Genomic DNA, 18,637 nt, shown 5'->3' on the forward strand with positions numbered 1-18,637 from the left:
GTTTGCATCGATATGACGACGTATTTTAATACCATTTTTTAGGCTTACATGGCAAAAAATTCACTAACACAATGCTCAACTTGTGGTTGGAAAGAACTCGGCATTGTGACATTGTCGTCGTCTGCAAACGAACTTCTTACCCTTGTCAGGTACGAAGGAAAAGGCCAAATCACAGGGAACCCCCCCCCCCCCCCCCCCCGAACAACCACGCTCAGTGCGCGGCCCACAAAGCTTTCGTAGATGAGGCAAACTAAGATATGATTCTGAAAGCGGAAATGTTCTCTAGAGACACAAAGCGATGCTAAAATCTTTTATCCTATATAAAATCCTACTGAGAACTCTCACTGCGAAACGCAGCTCGACTAAAATGAAAACAGTAAAATTTTCCAAACGATTATTTTGCTATGCTGCATTACTTTCTTGCTCAGTGGACATATGTCAAATCTCTCTTTTTTTTCTTGTGCGTAATACGTAATTTTGTCTTGGACGTAATACATGCTTAATGAAGAATTCGTTGATTTTGAAAGCGGCCCCGTATATTTTTTGAGTACTGAAGCATCATGAGAATTCGTTTGCCCAAGCAGCACAATATGCCGTTTCAAAAGAAGTATGTATACGACCCACAAGTATCCATGAACAACAGATGACAGTTTATTTACAAATTATATACAATGGATGCATGCCTCTTATGAAAAATAAATAAGATCGCATTTCTCGCAGTGACAGAATACACATGATAGACGTAGTACAACAAAAGTAGACAATATATGAGTAGGTTGCAACATTTGAAGCAAAATAAATGCTTTCAGAGTACTCCTCCGGTTCAGAATGAGATATACATAGGCGAGTTATGATGCACTCACCTTTTCCCACTGACAATGTAAGCACGTGAGCACTTCTTCATTCTCAACACTAGTTCAAGTTTCTATCAGTATGTCATATTGGTCTCTCCAGCCCATTAGAGCTTAACCGAAAAACTATCGCTTGGAGCTGACCTTCAGAGCCAGAACAGCGCTGCAGAAAGCCGCGCGGTCGAATCCTATTGCGGTAGCGCTATTCTCCTTGTTTTGCGGAAGTCCTAAACACGCGGGCTCAAAATAATTAAGCAACACGTCCATTTTATGTCCAAAACCAACAAACGATTTTTGTTGCATTCTTTCCATTGGCAGGTTTACCACTTCATGAAGTTTACTGAGGAGCATGGAATTAATTTCCTTGAGCACTTTTAGTTATATCTCTACTAATGTGTCTTGATCACTTCACCCTCGCATGCTAGTGTCGCTTGCAGAAGTCGTCTGACTAAACACCGCGCCTCAGCTGAACAAAGGCTGCCTTGCGACGAAACGCAGCCCATTTTCCTGCCCACTACGTGGGCCTGTGAAAGTGGTTGCGTTCCTCGAATGCCTCGCAATACCTCGGGGCTCGGCACCGTACGTGTGCGAACCCTGCTGGACCATTCCTTCGCTCAGAACATTAACACGCGTTTAACAGAATCCCGAGTGAATTTGTTCGTTAACTGCATCTTGCTCAGATCACTTGGAGCCGCCCACACGGCAGAGGTAGAGTGGCTATAGAGAAACTGCGAGGAAAATCGCTCTCTTCACAGATATTGTCCAGAGACGAGCATGCCCTGCGATGATGCCATCATAAGCGGCAGCCCTTGTTGGTGTAGCTTCCGTCGCATGTTGTCCCGCCTCCTAGGCACGGCGCGGCACCGTTGAAGTAGTTCTTGATATTTCCTTCCTCGATGATTCCTACGGGCAAGTCTCTGGTATTGTTGTTGCTGACGCCGTTCGCCGCTACGGTCTGCGAATGGTCCTTGCGCCGTTCGGACATGAAGAGTAACTTCTCGAGGTGCCCCGTGGGCGCGTCGCAGGCGATGAAGAGAAAGTAGCTCAGGATGTAGCTCCACACCAGCACGGCGAAGCATTGAGACACCTGAGAATAGAGAAAATAACGACCGCGAACAGCGTTATTGCACCTTGGGGTCACTGATCGTGACCTACTTCGCTACTCTCGTTGTGCGATTCCTGCCACCTAAAGGTGAAAAAGGGTTCCGTTTAACGGCTAATCTAATTCATGTGCCCACCTGGTGCTGCAACGGAAAGCTTTTTATGCGCCCCGGGTTGTTTAATGTCACTCATTTATTTACTACAGACAGTAGTCGAGCACAAACAGATCTGAAGGATCGTGCGTCCTGAATGATGAAAAACCCGCCGCAATAAAAACTGCGAATGAAAATCTAGAGAATTTAAATTTCGTAACATTTTGGACAATAAATTTGCTCTAATTGTTCGCAAATGCCACCTGCAGGTTGCATTCGGGAACAAAATATCTGCCGCAAGAAGGAACTTTGTTCGGGCCGCCCCCGTTCACAAGGTATACAGTATTGGAAAAAAATGCTAATTACTCCACGTGAGCCCTGCCACCGAAGATCAGAAAGCAGAAAAAAATAAAATACGGCGATTTGCAGGTTGAGTCAACTACTTTAGTTTTGTTTACTATGTCAGCAAATTTTATGACGTCGAAGCTAGAACTGTTCTTAATTACGAAAGAGCGAGTGCTCAGCGAAAGCGCAAAATAATGTTGGGACTTTTTACACTCCTTTCACTCCCAAAAATGAAGGTTTCCTATACTCCCGCAGCAATAAATAATTTATGCCGCGGTGCATAATATCACTGCGATACTCTGCAAAATGTACGTCTTTCTGCGACTCGTAACTTGCTGTGATTTTGATGCCCTCTGTATTGGAATGAACAGCAAAGACTTAAAGGTGACCGCTTTTCGAATCCCGACAGTAGTGCATAAGCTCACCAGTGTGAAGTGGGAGAAGAAGACGCGTTCTCTGGCAATGTGGTACATGAGAATGTAGAAGGGCGAGTGGATGAGGTAGACGCCAAAGGACAGCCGACTGAGCGGCACGAATCCATCCCAGGAGAGGAAGCGGTTGACGAGTCCTGCGTTGCGTAAAGAAGTAGTCAGAAATCAAAATATATCATCGTACAAAGTGTCAAATTTTGAAAAAAGTCACTGAAAGCTTTGTCTTATTAGACATTGCACAGGAATTCTTTTCAAACGATTGTCTGAAAATTCAAACCTAAATATATATGCCCCAGGTTTCTTCGTGTACATGGATGCTGTTAATATTAATGAAAAATCTGTGTGCTATGTGCTGTGTTTTATGGCACATAAATGAACTAAGGTTGTCATGTTCCAAACGCTGTAACGGAAAATGTGCTGCACTAATATAAATTGAGAATGAATGCTGTGGCTGTAATAACATGTCCTTAGTCTTCGTTTCCAAAAAGTGTAAAAGTACAGCGCCGTTGGAAGCATGTTTTGTTTAGATTTTCTCGCGATCTCCGCAGTTTTTAGGCATAGAAACCTGCCTTTTTAGATATTTTATTCATATTACCCTGTACGATTTCTTCATTCACCAGTATAAAGACAATAGAACTTCCTTATTTTCCTTTTTTGTTCACTAACCCTTTTTCCTCAATGTTGCTCGGAAGTAAAGAATATAAAACTCTTCAAAGTTGTACTACAACGGCCTACTTGTTTTCCTACCTCCTCTTCCAGTGGCACAGGTGAAGACAAACCAGGCGACGCAAACAGACCAGAAGATACGGTCGGTGAAAGCGTAGAATATCCGCTTAATCTCAGTGGCACGTTCGTCGCTTCGGTACCACTGTAGCTTCATGAACAGACAGTACAGTCCACAGAACAGACTTATGCACCACAACGAAGCCTGGATCATCTGCGGGAAAACAACATGCATGTAAGATGAATATAATAGCACAGCAGCACCGTTGGCCTAACGCGTCATTTTTTCTACAATCTCATTTCCTACCCTGTGCTTATCTGTAAGCACTTTACCTTCACATGTTGCGGTATGCCAACCTTTAGCGCTTCTCGAGGGTGCTTGCAACGTTAGCGCCTCGAGAGGAACATAAAGCCTTGAGTATTGCGGAAAATTTCTCGACTAAAATCTGAAGAGAGCTTGTTGCGGTTTGTCCAGATTATCATCACACAGCTGTCGTTGAGCTGTGGCCCCTTGAGATGCTGCATTTTGCGACTGTTCAAAGCGCTATAAAATCTAGCGAGACGTGCCTGCTGACTTACCTTCGAGATCTTCGCTTTCCCGTATCTCTCGACTATCAGAAACGTGATGCAGCCGGAGAAGAAGCAGACGCCATGGTAGAATGGCAGCATGTAATAGTGGTTCAATGTGTCCATAACGGTGCTACGAATAGGAACAAGAGCGACAACAAACAGTTCAGCTAAAATTCACCTTCGAACTCGTTGAAAATACTAAAAAAATTGCTGTTGCCGGCAGTATGAAAGTAGCATATTAGATGCGGTTCTAAATGTACTTCGTTAATACATTCCAGTCGAGCTAGCTGGTAATAGCTTACTGGGTTCATTTTCTTAGCGGTTATTTACAAACACAGAAACTAACTCTAAGACAACACACAAGGGACACCAGCTAGACTGCAACTAGCATTTACTGGACGCATACCTAGGTGCCCCGTCATTCACAGCAGGTCTAACTACTACGTCATCCTCCTGCGTGGCATGCGATTGCGCAGAATGAGTGGCATGGTATTGGGAAATTGATTATCTCCGGAATCGCATGCCAGGCAGGAGGGGAATGTATTAGTTAGACCTGTTGTGAATGACAAGGCACCTGCGTGTGCTTAGTGGAAGCTATATAAGTCATGTGCGCGTTCAGCGAAAGCTAGTTGAAATCTAGTGGTTGTCTTTTCTGTGCTGTCTTAGAATTAGTGTCTGTGTTTGTTAAAAAAAACACTAGCTAAATGAATCCAGTTTTAAATATAGGCGTAAAAAATATTTCAAATCTGCAAATAGGTCTTATACGTTGCCTAAACGGCCCCGGATATGATTTTCTTCACCAGTTACGGGTCTGTTTCTTTTAATCTCCAGTCATCCTTCGTTCCTTATTTCGAGTCACAACGGCTTCTGTTTTCGTAGCCTGAGCACGATATAAACCCAAATGGCACTGGTCTAGCGCGAGAGGTCAAGGCATTCTCGACCGTATTACACAAAGAGAAGGTAACATGACTAATTACGGACAGCCATGATTGGATGAATCCTGCCTATGATTAACATGCTATGCCCTCCGTGCCCCTGTGATTTTTCGTGAAACTTGAAATGGATACCCGTTACGCAAAATGCAGGGGAGGAAGCAGCAGTAGCGCAAAGGATGTTTGAGGGCCCTTTTTATAAATTTAAATTTTCATCTCTGGGGATGAGAAGCTGGATCACTGTAGAGTTCGCGATGTTCATTCATCCTAGCCTTCTTGCAGCCTGCACTACGTGCACATTTTGGCAAAAAATAGACGTAAGCATGACATCGTTGCGTGCTTTACAAAACACAGTTTTCCTTCTAGGGAAGCAAGGATTTTTCGAGGGCTAGTTATTTTATTATGGAGCAACGTAGCTCGCGGCACATAGACAAAAATCAAGCCTGGTCGGATCAAGGGAGAAGCATTTCGTCTATATGCCGTCGTCATTTTAGGTCGAGCAACTATGCGCAGCACTGGGCTACCCATACGAATCTCAAATTGCTCGAAACACGGTATCTTGTTTCCAATTCTAACTGGCATAGAGAATGCAACGGACACGGCAACGTTTAATTGTAAAATGTCTAAATGCTGTTAACTACGCCTGCGGCCTCTGAGCAGGGAGAAAATCGTTTTCAAAGTTCTGCAATGACCAAACATTCATTTACCTAAATGTGCTTGACACAGCGACAAGGAACGGCGTCATGTTGGTGCCGTAGATCTGCCAGGCAGAAATGCCGCAACACACAATAGAAAGGACGGTGAAGATGATTGCGACCAGCCATTTCCTCCTGCAGAGAAAGATGGAGAGTACTGTTTGTGTTTGACGCGCAGGAGGTCGTTGCAGAACACTTCTGAAAATTTGAAATCCATTCACGTATATCGGCAAGTTTACTAAGATTTCGACAGCAGATATCAAATATGACATTACAGATATGCCTCTTCTGGAAAGCACGTTGTCTTTCTGATACCGTTGTGTAAAAGCATGTGGATCGTTTTGAGAAGTTATCATGGCACTGTGATTGCATTTGGGTCCTGCACTGTGGCCGAGCTGGAGAGGAGGAAAACCGTCCTCCTCTTCCCTCCAGATCTGTGAAGTACAGTGGTTGCTAGCTGCGCTTCGCTACACGGCCAAACGGCAAACTCGACGGCCTAAAAACTTTAGAACAGGACGCTGAGAAAGGGTTAGCAGTCGCTTAGACTGGTGTTTAGAAATATACGGTTGCGAATTCTCAGCGAATTTAGAAATATGATTTAGAATGAATTTCAAAATAAGCTTCCAAAGAGGATTTTTTTTATTTTGTTACTGCGTTCATCGCATTCTACGGCTGAAATGCTTAATCTAGTATAGGTATGCCTCTCTTGCGCAATGCTTCAAGCGTTGACACTCTATAAGTTTTCCCTGCGGCATAAAATTTACCGATGGTTTCATGATATAATGGAATTTCTCTGATGGGAAGCTTACTACATAAATCCAAAAGCTGCAGCACTACGTCACAGACACACTGTGTTTAGTACTTACGTTCTAAAAATTTGGATCACGACGACGCCGACCAGGAAGAACTGGTAGTCTGCAGACAAGTACCACAGGTGTGGCATGGTTGACTACAGAGACAAAGAAAAAAGTGACGGCCCGTGTGATGAAGAATGTACCATACTCATTCCCACTAGTCAACCTCTCTCACAGAAGACGTGAAGGCGAGCCCGCGCTTCATGCCGCAAAGCTGTCTCTGACGAGGCCTGTTGCCGAGACAGATTTACAGACGAGAGCGCCGTTTCGCTTTCACATTCAATGGGAACGATTCTCGAGGTGTGAGTGGGGGATTACGGGCTTGCACACACAAATTTTCAGCAAAGTGCTTCATCACCTACCACGTGGAAGCAAGAGAAAAAAAAAACACAGTTTTTCTAAAAAGTTTATTTCGCCTTAATTAGAGTTGTGTAATGGTTTAAAACAGCCTTGTTCATTATGAAGCTTTAATTAAACTGTTCAGCAGTCTCGGGATGCCAGATATTGTTCGCTCTGACAGCGGCTTTGTGTAGAAAGTACTGATGGGGCTTGCCGTATTTCCCCACAGCACTAAACGGTATAATGATAACAAAAAGTCGGAATATGTGTCTTTGTACTTTAACACATTTATGTGATCACCTCCAACCGCCCATTAATTAATGGACGTGAAATGCTTGTGTATTTAGTCTTTCAGTGGTTATCGCAGCATCAACACGCGGCAGCTTCTAAGACTGATTGAACTATTCTTTGGCTTTCCTCACTTTCCTTCCACTAATATGAAAAATATTTTGATGTTACGCTTACCACTTCTTGGTCCGCTCTCCAGTTGCGCAACTGAAAAAGCAGGTCCCACCAATGGTTGCGCATTTCAGTGTAGAACTTGTTGTAAAATTCCTTTGAGTTGGGTCCAGAGGCAATGAGCGGCATCAGGTAAATGCACATGATCATGAAGAACATGGGGAATGTGGCCCTGTGGTTCAAAAAGAAGTGTGCGTCTTTAAGCAACGGCACTAGCAGTGGTGGCTGGTCGCATGAAGGCATATTTGTGGGTTAAATTATCGATACCTCTACAAAACAGATCAAGGGTGGAGTATGCACACAACGACTTCGAGAGTTTGTGTTTTAACACTGTACTTGTGTTTTCAAGGCAGCGCGGCTATAACGATATCTCGTGATGTTCACAACTCTGTACAGATTTAAAGTTTAAAAAATCTGTAGTATCTAGCCTTATTACACTACAAAGCGTCATAAAGTCGCTGATTTGGAAAAGTGGACGGTTTACGCCGGCGGCGCGCGTGTAAGCCCTATACGTTTCCAGGGACGAGTATTCAAATGTATTCTTTGAAAGAAATTTTCTCACAGAAGTTGTTTAGCTCTTTATACGTTGATGTTTCGAATTTCGCAGATGTGTACTGGGCACTTTGAAAGGATTGTGCATATGAGTTCACGCTACGAAACAAAGACTCTAGTAACATAATCCACCGTCATTCAACTCACCTTATAAATCGCCTGATCATTGCCACCACAGCTACAAGAATTCGATTCTGCTTTTGCTTGCTGAGAGTGTAGTAAAGCAGAAATCCACTGTAAAATAGGAATTTAAATCATTATTTCGTTGACAACAATGACTTATCTTTCATTTTTTAAAATTGTGCTGCCCTCGAAATCATGAAAGAAATGAAGAAAGATATGTGGCTGAATATGCAATGCGATAGCGTTAAAGCCATAAGCGCTAACAATTTACGCATTTTAAGAAAGTTATCGGTCTGCAGAGCTTACCTGAAAAAGAAAAAGCTGTCCACAGCCAGGTAGCCTGCTGTTACAATCAGTGTCTCCCAGCGCTCAAAGTAGTGAAGGGCGTTGACCAGCCTGGCTTTAACAAACAGAATAGTACAGTGTTAAAAGACGCTCCACTCATCCAGAGTGTGAAGCATGCAGTTGCGGACTCATAAAGACACGAATTTGAACCTATTCGTGACACTGCCTTCCTTTACAAAGCATTAATGGCGGTGCCAGTACGTGAATGGTAACGATCATTTGAAGACAAAACATCACAACCAAGAAGCAGCCTTTGCTAGCAACTCTTCCAATTGCCCTGAAGTTGACTCGCGCGCTCTATATCCTAGTTTATGGATTTTTTAGCACTCTGAACAAACTGAATATTGAGACGAATGGCTCGAGCTTTAAAACTATTTAGGTACAAATGAATCAATGAAGACACTTTGTAATTATGCTGCATAATGCTGGCACACTAAGTTTTATGAATAAAGGCATTAAACAGTAAAATATCGTACATTTTATTTCAGAATATTACTTTAAATGTGTAAAATAAGCGTTAACGCATCTTCTATATCGCGCGAAAAAGCTTTTAATGTATCGTTCTCATATTCTGCTGCCGACTTCAGGTTCTGAGTACAGCATCTCCAAACTTTACGGAAAAAAAAATGAAGCTTTCAAGAAAGGCATTTAAGCAGTGCGAATAGGCACAGAACTACTTACTTATGTTTTCAGTAATTGTCCCGTACGAGTGACCGAGACAGATCCAGAAGATGCTGAGGAAACGAATTCCGTGCATAAAGCGGTAAGAGTAGGTCTCAGAATTCTGGTCCTTGTTGACGCTCATGATCAGCCTGCTGTTACTCAGGGCCGAAAACGCCACGGTGCACTTGTAGGCAATCGCTGAAAAAATTCAAGGGGCCAGGAAGAAAAAAAAAGAGACGAGGCGGGGCTAAGAACAAAAGAAAGACAGCAGTTTCAAAATACCAATTTCTTGCATGCGTATAATAGCCATTAAGCAAAACAAACCGCTAGTGTGAACGTAGTGAGAAGCTTCGATTTTCTTTGCATCGTTTGTCTTAGCAGGCTAGCGCAAAGTGAGACGTGTTTTCATCGAGGCCGTCATGAAAATAAGTCCCAAAGATAGATTCCTAATGCATCACATGCTATTGCTAAAATTCGTTATTCTAAGGATTAATGCGCTAAGTGCAAAAGATCAGGGCTAGTCTCTAAAAAGTAACAATCCTGCTTGTGTCTCGAGTGTTTTAAAATGTGGGTACATATGCAAAAAGTGTGGTACGCATTCACCTCTTTTCCTAAACGGGGCTTTGCCGTTGATATAGCTGGCTTTTGGAGCAAAACTACAGCGCATCTGTCATTTCCTTACTCTCTATGGAGCGCGAAAAGCGACGCCTGTTTTTGCATGCGCTTCAGTGTACTCGGAACAACTTTCCACACCATGAGACAGATTTTTAAGACCGAATGATGTCAGCTAGCACAAGTGATTTTCAGAGAGTCGACAGCTAAATCCGTTCTGTTATCGCTCTTGTCGAAATTATCATGGGAGAAACTGACACATGCTTAGATATTTAGTTGCCACCTGGCGCACCTGACGAGGTTAAGCGTCTGTGACCTTCAAATACTTCAGTACTTCTGATTATCGCTAGTTCCTATTTACACAAATGGGCCGCTGATAGAGGTGCTTTTCTATTTTTACTCCCAACCTCTGGAAAAGCGCAACTTTTTGGTGTCAGTGCGAGAGCGCATTCGGTAAATAGCTCTGCGTACTTCGTGTTTCACGTACCATTCTTGCGTTTTTTGTCCCAGTCTTCTGTGAGGTGTTCAAAGACTGTCGCTGCAACAATGGTGCTTGCGAGTAATGTTAGGAAAGCACTGAAAACACATATAAGAGCGAATTAACACGGCAGCCAATTTAAGCAAACACAGTGCTACAATTCGCAGGAATTTTTTTTTCAATTTGCTGCGTTAAATACATTCACAGTCGAAATTTTAAAGAATACTATGGAGTTGGTCGCAATTTTTCACGCTTCTTTCATTCGCCATTCTGCAGTGCAAGCAGTTCTATTATCTAGGCTCCGGAAAATTCCTTATTCAATTACGGCATTTTGTTTGAGTGAAAGAGATACATCTGTTATTATTTTTTTTCCAAGTCAAAACTTTTTCTCACTTATTACAATCACTGTTGTAGCGATGCGAATGTACAGTTGTAATTCAACAGCAGAGGCATCCAGGACATTAACTGCAAATTCTGAACCGCGTTTATGCACTTACATGATCCAAGCTTGAGAGGTGTTAATTCCCTCGTCCACGTTTGTCACGCAGTTCTTGACAACAATTTTTGCTACAGTTCCCGCTACTGTGGAGGTAAAGAAACAAGTGACTTGTTAGTTAGTTACAACTCTTTTCAAGAAATAAAATTGGTAAGATTCGATTAATTCGCTTACAAACCTGAATATATCGTTCACTCTTTAAATATTCCAGGGAACTCGAAGGAAATTTGTCTCATATTTTTCGCGCAAACAGAAAGAACTTGCTTAAATAACATCGTCCGATCAGAAAGGAAGTTCAGATGTTGTTGCTATCCCTCTAGGCTATTATGTAAAGTCTGTGGACGAAAGGCCTTATTATAACCCACCAGTTCAACCCCTTTCGACGAGTTACGTGCACTGGAGAGGTTGATTTTTCTGCAAGCTTCTCGAAAGCGCGTATATTTTGGCGCGATTTAGCCAAAATTTCTTGGGCCACAGAGGCGAGGGTAGCTCCGTTTTCGACATTCTTAGAACTGATATGGATATTACTTACAGTAGGCTACACGCCTTTCAATAATTAAGGAGTCTAACAGTAAGAGTTTGAAGAAAATAGCTATTCACTATTAGTTAACTAGCCTGCTAGCTAGCACGTCTTAGCTATACACTGGTGTACTACACCGCTGACGATGCTATGAAGAAAAAAGCGCTTTTCTAACTCAAAACGCCTATTTAAAAAAAATGTGTAAAGTGTTAGGTGAAACAGCCTGTATAATGTATATGCAGGCAGTGTCACCTATGACATTATACACTTTTTAAAAATTGGATTTTTAAGTTCGAAGACTGCTAAAAAATTGTTTCGAATGCTACGACGAGAAAGCACCGACGACACTCACAAGTGCGGCCGATGTTTGTCAGGTCTTGCTCATTGCACGAGTTGATGAAGCACACACCGAGGCGAAGACCAGGCAGTCTCTCGTCTGTGATGTAGGCCGTGAAGTTCTGGGCCTTAGAGAAAAATGTCAAAAATGTATTTAAGACTAAAGGCTAAAATAATTTGTGCATTTCTCACAAGCCATTCGACAAAGAAGACAAAACAGACCAGTTTGAAACAAAAACTCTTGAGAACTCTGCGACATTCTGTGCTGAATGGATTCAACGCCTTGAAAAATTATTTCTCTACCTCTTGGTAAGATGAGCAGGTGTTGGCGGTTGTCTTCGTTTCATACGCTGTATGTCATCAAGTCTGGTGATACGTTATGAAACTTAACATTATCATGCGCACCTCCGTGCGAGAATTTTTTTATGCGCCACACTTCCGGGCCGCTTTCAGAGAACTAGCTTAATTATGAACACATCAAACTCCTATCCGCCTGCTGGGCGCACCCAGCAGTCGTCGGACTCAAAACTCGAGGGCCAGAAGCCGCATTCATGCAACTTCTCTTACACATCAGCACTGCTAGCATGGCTGGCGAATGGGCATCCGGCAGTCCCAGCCAACAAGGCAATAGTTCAGTGATGACATGATAGTCATGTTATGACAGTTATGAAAATAAAGAGGGGCATGACGGACCGCATTTAAGTGAGAAATATTTTGTGAATCTTGCCCCTGATACAGAAGGCATGTCTCACAAGAACTTTATGCGAATGGCTGCCGCACGACCACTGGCAATCCGTGGCTGACAGTGAAACGATATCGCAATTGCGACAGGAAAACGAGAAAGACGCTCCATGGCCTCTTACGAAGCGAGCTTGCGAAGGAGAAACTAATAGCCCCTTGACCAATGTTATAATGCATGACAAATCAGTCAGAAGCGCTCACCCTCTCGTGGGAGTAAAGCATGGCCGGCAGCAGTTCCCCGATTAAGGAGCGTTCTTCCCCGAGCGAGACATGGACGTTGCAGTACTGGCCGCGAACTTTTTCGACACCTTCTTCATCCCGCACCACAGTTTCTATGCACTCATCGTAAGCACCCAAGTCAGCCGTGGAAGCCTGAAGCATGCCGTTGGGATACTTGGCCGTAGAGTCAAACACTGCACGTAGGTGAGGGCAAGAAAACAGGCAAAACGGTAAGGAACAGCAACTGTGTCGAAGTACTGAATAAATTCCGTCGCTTCAAACAACTTTACAGAAAAAAGAACAGGACGAAGAGAAGTAGGTCGTTGTGCACAAACTCGAGCAAAGCAGGAACGAACGTGCTCTTTTATTCGTCGTCACAGCTGCCTCAGAGAAGCTTGCTGTTGTTTTTGTTCTTCACCGACTGAATGACGGATAGCCAACTTAGCTACTGCTCAGTTTACTCAGTCGAAATGGCGATTAACAAGACTGAATCGTAAAGAACTAGAGGGAAAGAGGGGCTAGGGGAGTGGAGCAAATTTTGTGCGGTTCGCTGTTAGCGGAAACACCAGGGAGCCGATAACAGCCACTGAACACGACCTACGCACGTTCACAGACATTCCGTTTAATTGGTATGCCAGAGTGATATATGGGTTTTCGGAAGAACATCAAAACCTTCTAAACGAGTTGCCTGAGAGTAGATTTGGAGCCCGCTGAGGAATGGGAATACTGGTTTTGTTTAACGTCTTTCTTTTGAAGGAGGCATATTGAAGGGGTGACAGCTGATAAGGTCGACAGCAGAACGGAAGTTGCGGTCAATTTCAAATAAGGTTTATGGAATTGCTCTACATGTTTACCGACAGCAACGCAATTTTTAAGGGTCTCTTCCTTGATTCCTTCCTTGTCAGTTTGTGGCGCCTGCTGTCATTCACTGCTGCGGCATCAGAGCTAGTTCTGTATTAGGCGAACATTATACAGAAAAAAAGATTTCGCAAATCAAGAGAAAACGCTGGTACGGGTGTAATAATCGCTGGCGCTTGCGCCAGGGATTGCTGCACTCCGTACAGGCTGCACCAAATGAGAAACACTTGCATTTCAAGTGCACTGGCTCTCGATTTGTCAGAATTACAGTGATGTTGTTCGCTCAAGTGCGCCTGAGTGACTGCTGCAGTCAAATGAACATAACTATAACTTCGCACAAGACGGCGTGTAAATGCAGCTAAACCTTCTCAGTGTGCTGCACACATTCTTCTTATTTTGTTTCTATTTAGCACCAACCACATACGCGAATAAAGAAAGAACGCTCTCCTCAGCACCGCTTAAACGAGGCGTACTCAGACAGATGTTTCACTCAGACAGATGTTTCACAGTCAGTACCAATTTTTAACAAAATAAAACTATCGCCCTTAATAAATTCCTTCCGCTTTCTTGAATGCTTGGACGCAAGCAGAAAACCAGCATGCCGCGGTCAAGTCCTGTAATGTTTAACAAACATTCAAGTACCTGCTACAACTGATTTCACTGTGAGCGTACGTGGTTACAGGAGCAGCTGTCTGGCTTCCAACCAAAATACAAGCCAAGTTGCAAGCCAAGCCAAGTTGGGTTTGCAACTTAGTTTCTCGAGCAAACGAGCCAATAGAAAGACGCTTCTTAGTACTCACATCGAAGGGCCCACGGCTCGAGGTCCTGGACGGCACGCATAAACTTCAGCACACCCAGGCTGCAATCCGTCGATATGTCGGCCTGAAGTAGCTTCCGCGTGAGCCCGCTTCCCATGGAAGACATTACCTGTCGGATCATGGCCCGGACATTATCGAGGAACTTTGATCTTTCCGGCTGCCGAGTTGTCGGCGCTTCCGTTACACCGGTGGTCTGATGCTCTTGAACTGCCTTTGCAGACCTGGTATCCGACGCGCTGGTGGTGATGGAGGTGGTAGCTGCATTAACGGATTCTTCGGACGTTGATGTTCTCGCTTCGGTTCCGTCGAAGAGGCTCGTTGATCTCGTCGTTCTCGAAGACGCGGCTGTTCCCGCGTGGACCTCACGTTGCGTTGACGAAGGAAGAGCGGTTTCTTTCGTCTTGGCGGTGGTCCCATCTAAAATAGACGGACTTTGCGGGAGGGTACTAAATGTGTTCGGCGGCGAGACGCGAAAAATCCGTGTCGTCGAAGGATAAGTCGTGGCCTCTGCTTCAGCAGGCGAGATTAGGCTGCTCGCGGGAACGCCAGTGAAAATTTCGGCCTGAGCAGGGACGCTTGCGCATTGTGCTGTCGGTGTATGGCACGCTAACATCAGCAAAAACAGCACACTGCAACGGGGAAGTCTAATTTGTCTAAGCTGCTTAGGCTCCATCACTGTGCTGTGAGCAGAGAACTCTTCGATGGGATCCACGCGAAGTTTCTCCGCTTCGCTCACTCACAATCCGCCTAATACGCCTATATCAAGAAACCGAAAAAAAACTCAGTTCCTGCGTCAAGCGAAGCGTGACGTGTGCGCCGAAGGGTGAAATATTCGAACGATGTTCTGGGAAGCTGCGTTGAAGGTGTCGATCTGTGCAAGCTCGTAAGCGCCAACCAGAATACTCTGAGCCGTTCGCTATGTTTCGCTGTGAGGCTCTGCTGTGCAGCAATGCAAGACGGACACCGACGCTTGCGTTTTCGTCGTGTACCGTAGCGGCGTAGCAAACCGTCCCAGCGGCTGTTTCTTACAACTGAAGATCCCGCGGAACCATACACGGCCGTTATAACCGAGACACCCCTCCCCGCCTTTTCTTCTTCTTCGTCATTTGACGTCACGACTTGTGGAGATGACGTCACTGAAGCGACGAGCTGGCGCAGCATGTGCGTTAGGGGCATTTTCAGAAAAGAGAGCGAGAGTCGTCACCGGAGGTGGAGCAGAAGCACGGAAGGTCCATTGACCACCAAGGCCTTCGACATCGCTGAGTGTGCGTGCTCTCCGGAATTGAAGATAAGTAAACAGAAGAAAAAAACCCGCCAGGCAGTCGACACGAGACCCTAATAACAGTCATCGATGTGTACGCGTCTCCGAACCCTTCTATCCAATCCGAGAGTGTCGTTATTGCCCTGTCGGCGGCGGCGCCGATGGAGAGGCGAGGGAATTCGAAGACGGAGGGCGTTGTTACGTCGCGGTAAATTCCTGGCGAGCGTCTGGTACGAGGAGAGCTGCCGTGTGAGAAATAGAGAAAGCAGAAGCCGAGAGAAAGCGGAGAAGCACGCAACGCAGGCCGCTGCTGCACCACAGCACCCTTTCGCCTTTCCTGAAGGCACGAAGGCGAGCATGCGGGATCGCTTGCCAATTTGGCCCGATCATTCAGCGCGTGCTCGCCGCGGGCGTGCTGCAGGCAATCCGGCTACGCTACCGCGCTGAAGAGCGGCGAGAAAGCGATTCCGGGTGCGTCCTGGGAAGAACAAGTTCGCAGCGGTCATTACCTAAGGGGCTGGCGACATCGAAAGCGACTCGTTATGACGTCACTTGGGGCATATTCGGCACGCCTTCTGGCATCCTCGCCGTGTTCCTGCGTATCATCCTCTTTTTATTTCTTTGAGTGGCTGCTTGTTGCGCAAGCCTGCTGACTGCGGAAGGGTTGGACGGATGCGCCTTCATTGTTTTTTTCGGCAGGTTGTGCCTTTGTACCTAAATATGATGCCTGACCCTACCTTTTCCTTGCTTTCACCCGTACCCTTTTTTCAGCAAACTGGAAGTTTCGCTTAAATACAGTGCTGCGGATGCAGTGGGCCGCTTTCAGTAGTGGGGGAAGTCCAGTAATTGCAGTGTTCTTGTTTTGCTGGAAGTATTCACTCCTTTTTTCGCCGTCGTGCAGTGCGACCAGGCTGTGCGTAGGTATCTTTGACAACAAAGGTCGCTGTGCAGCTTTTATGTATAGCCTATAGCACGCGAATGGCTCCTGACGGCCGTGGTCTGTATGTGCCGTTGAGCCCACCGCACGCAAACATCACTTACCGTTTTGTTAGCAGCAGAAAATAAACGAACTCAAATTCTGCCGTCGAAAATTTTTTTCTACGGTGTTTAAACCCTTGCAGAGATTATTACGTTAACTGATTGCGCAGCTGCAAACACTCGCTTGACCACTTCGACCAATGGAGAGCAGTTATTCTTCTTAGGGTCCGCGTCTGTTTGTGGGTCGCATAAGTCCACAAGACATGCGTTTCAAGACAACGCGCTTGGGTTGCCCTGAAACAGTTCAGCAATGGAAGCCGATAAGAGGAGCACTGAGGCTCTAGCTGGGGCGTCCCTGTGCAGGCACTTGTGTACCAATCGACAGTCACCTCAGCCTTACAGACTGACATCAGTATCGGCTGCACTTTGTAATACGGCATGGGCCAGATCGTCACGGCTTCCGGTGAATGGATACAGCTACATAGCACAGTGGGCGAGTTGGTACTGCACCTTAAGGAACGAAAGAGCGCAACTAAAACGAGGGACCAGAAAAAAGAGATACACGGACACGCGCTGAATTACAACTGATTGTTTTGATCGGACAACCACATCTAAATAATCTCTAATCACTGCGTCACATCTTCACGTCATCATCATAAACTTGCTAACCAAGAAAGATAGGAAAATAACAATTTATGAATCTTAAGCACCTACAGGCTCCCACGTTGATCCAACAGCCATATCTAACGCTTAGACAAGGTCATCGAAGTGCTGTTCACACACGAGTCACTTTGACAACACTGTTGCGCTGCATCGGCATAAAGAGCAATTAGTACGGGAAGTAGTAGAGGCTTATCATATCTTCAGAGAAGGTAACTCGTGTGTGAGCAGCACTTCGATGACCTTGTCTAAGCGCGAGATATTGCTGCTGGATCAACGTGGGAGCCTGTAGGTGCTTCAGGTACAGCGATTGTTATTTTCCTTTCTTTTTACTTTAGCAAGTTTATGATGATGGCGTGAGGATGTGACGCAGTGATTAACGATTATTTATATGTGGTTTTCTGATCAAAACGGTCAGTTGTGAGTCAGCGCGGGTCCGTGTATCTCTTTTTCTGGTTCCTCATTTTAGTTGCGCTGTTTAGTTCCTTAAAATGAGTACAGAAGAGTAGGAAAGCTTTAAAGTATACTATCAGGCTTCTCTTCAAGGGTAAGGGTTCCTGTACTCGCATGGTTTGATTTATTTTCTCTTACAATTCTATTCCTAACCAAATGAAGCGGCCGCATTGTGTAGAAAAGCGCAATAATTCGAGATTTTAGTCAAGAAACGGTGTTCGCAGTACTTTACCGCTGTCCTGCACAGTACAACCAAACCCCCATCTTGTTATAGTGAACAAGCTGGAGTTAATTGCCGCTAATTATGTGTACGTGTGCGTGATGGAGAGAAAGGGGGGGGGGGGAGGGCGATGTTATGTTAGAAGTTCGCTCCATGCACTTCATATCTTTTCTGATATTGGTCAGTGCTGGCAATCGGGCTCGGAAATGATGCAAATCACCGAGCAACAACATCGCGCTCTGCAAAGCTTGGTCGGCTTCTCTCCGTGCTCGAGGAGAGATCCTATGAGTGAGCAACAACTAAGACATCAGCTGCGGCCGTTGGCGGTTCCTACGCATGGTCTAGGAAGCGCGCGCGGAGAGCTGGGCATTTTCCTCCAACTGCTGGTGCGTCAGGTAGGCGTAACGCTGGCAGCACACCCAGTTAAACTTGCTTTTCTTCTGAAAACAGAGCGCAGAGTTTTCAGCTTTATTAAGAGGGCAACGCAAAGGTCACTTCGGTCTCTCGTTCGTAGAGAAACTCAAGCTTTCATTATACCGCAATGAAAGAGGACATTTTCGTTTTAAGCCTGAGCTTTGTCCTATTCTTCAGTGAGCTTGTTTTTTCTACTCACCATTTTATGGGTCCTTTTATAAGTGTTAATTTCAGCAGTAGCAATATGGCAGCACCTTAACGGCAGTTTTTAACCAGTGGTAAGCAACAAAAATTCTATCCACTATGCATGCATGTGTCTGTAGCTGAGACTGCACTCCAACTTTATCAGCACAAGGTAAATTGGAGGCCTGGGGTAGGGGCATTTGTCCTGCAGTGGACGTAGTCGGGCTAATGATGATCATCTTTTTCAGAAATAGCACATCAGTTTACCTAGTGATAACAATTTCTGGGCCGGGCTAATGTTTCAGCTTGATTGCT

General features: G+C 45.0%; 1 protein-coding gene across 1 annotated transcript; it reads right to left on the reverse strand.

The window, feature by feature from the left end:
• Window positions 1-242: 242 nt before the first annotated feature.
• LOC144115638 (nose resistant to fluoxetine protein 6-like) lies at window positions 243-15,235 on the reverse strand. Its single transcript, XM_077650067.1, has 15 exons — window positions 14,136-15,235; window positions 12,460-12,671; window positions 11,534-11,645; window positions 10,663-10,747; window positions 10,175-10,263; window positions 9,094-9,273; window positions 8,374-8,467; window positions 8,092-8,178; window positions 7,399-7,564; window positions 6,607-6,689; window positions 5,753-5,875; window positions 4,123-4,243; window positions 3,568-3,757; window positions 2,815-2,957; window positions 243-1,938 (listed from the first exon to the last, which is right to left on the reverse strand). The coding sequence occupies exons 1-15, from the start codon at window positions 14,824-14,826 to the stop codon at window positions 1,645-1,647; spliced, it is 2,670 nt and encodes an 889-aa protein (XP_077506193.1). The 5' UTR covers window positions 14,827-15,235; the 3' UTR covers window positions 243-1,644.
• Between the last annotated feature and the right edge of the window lie 3,402 nt (window positions 15,236-18,637).

The sequence above is a fragment of the Amblyomma americanum genome, chromosome 1 (assembly GCF_052857255.1).
Source record: "Amblyomma americanum isolate KBUSLIRL-KWMA chromosome 1, ASM5285725v1, whole genome shotgun sequence".
Lineage (NCBI taxonomy): Eukaryota > Metazoa > Arthropoda > Arachnida > Ixodida > Ixodidae > Amblyomma > Amblyomma americanum.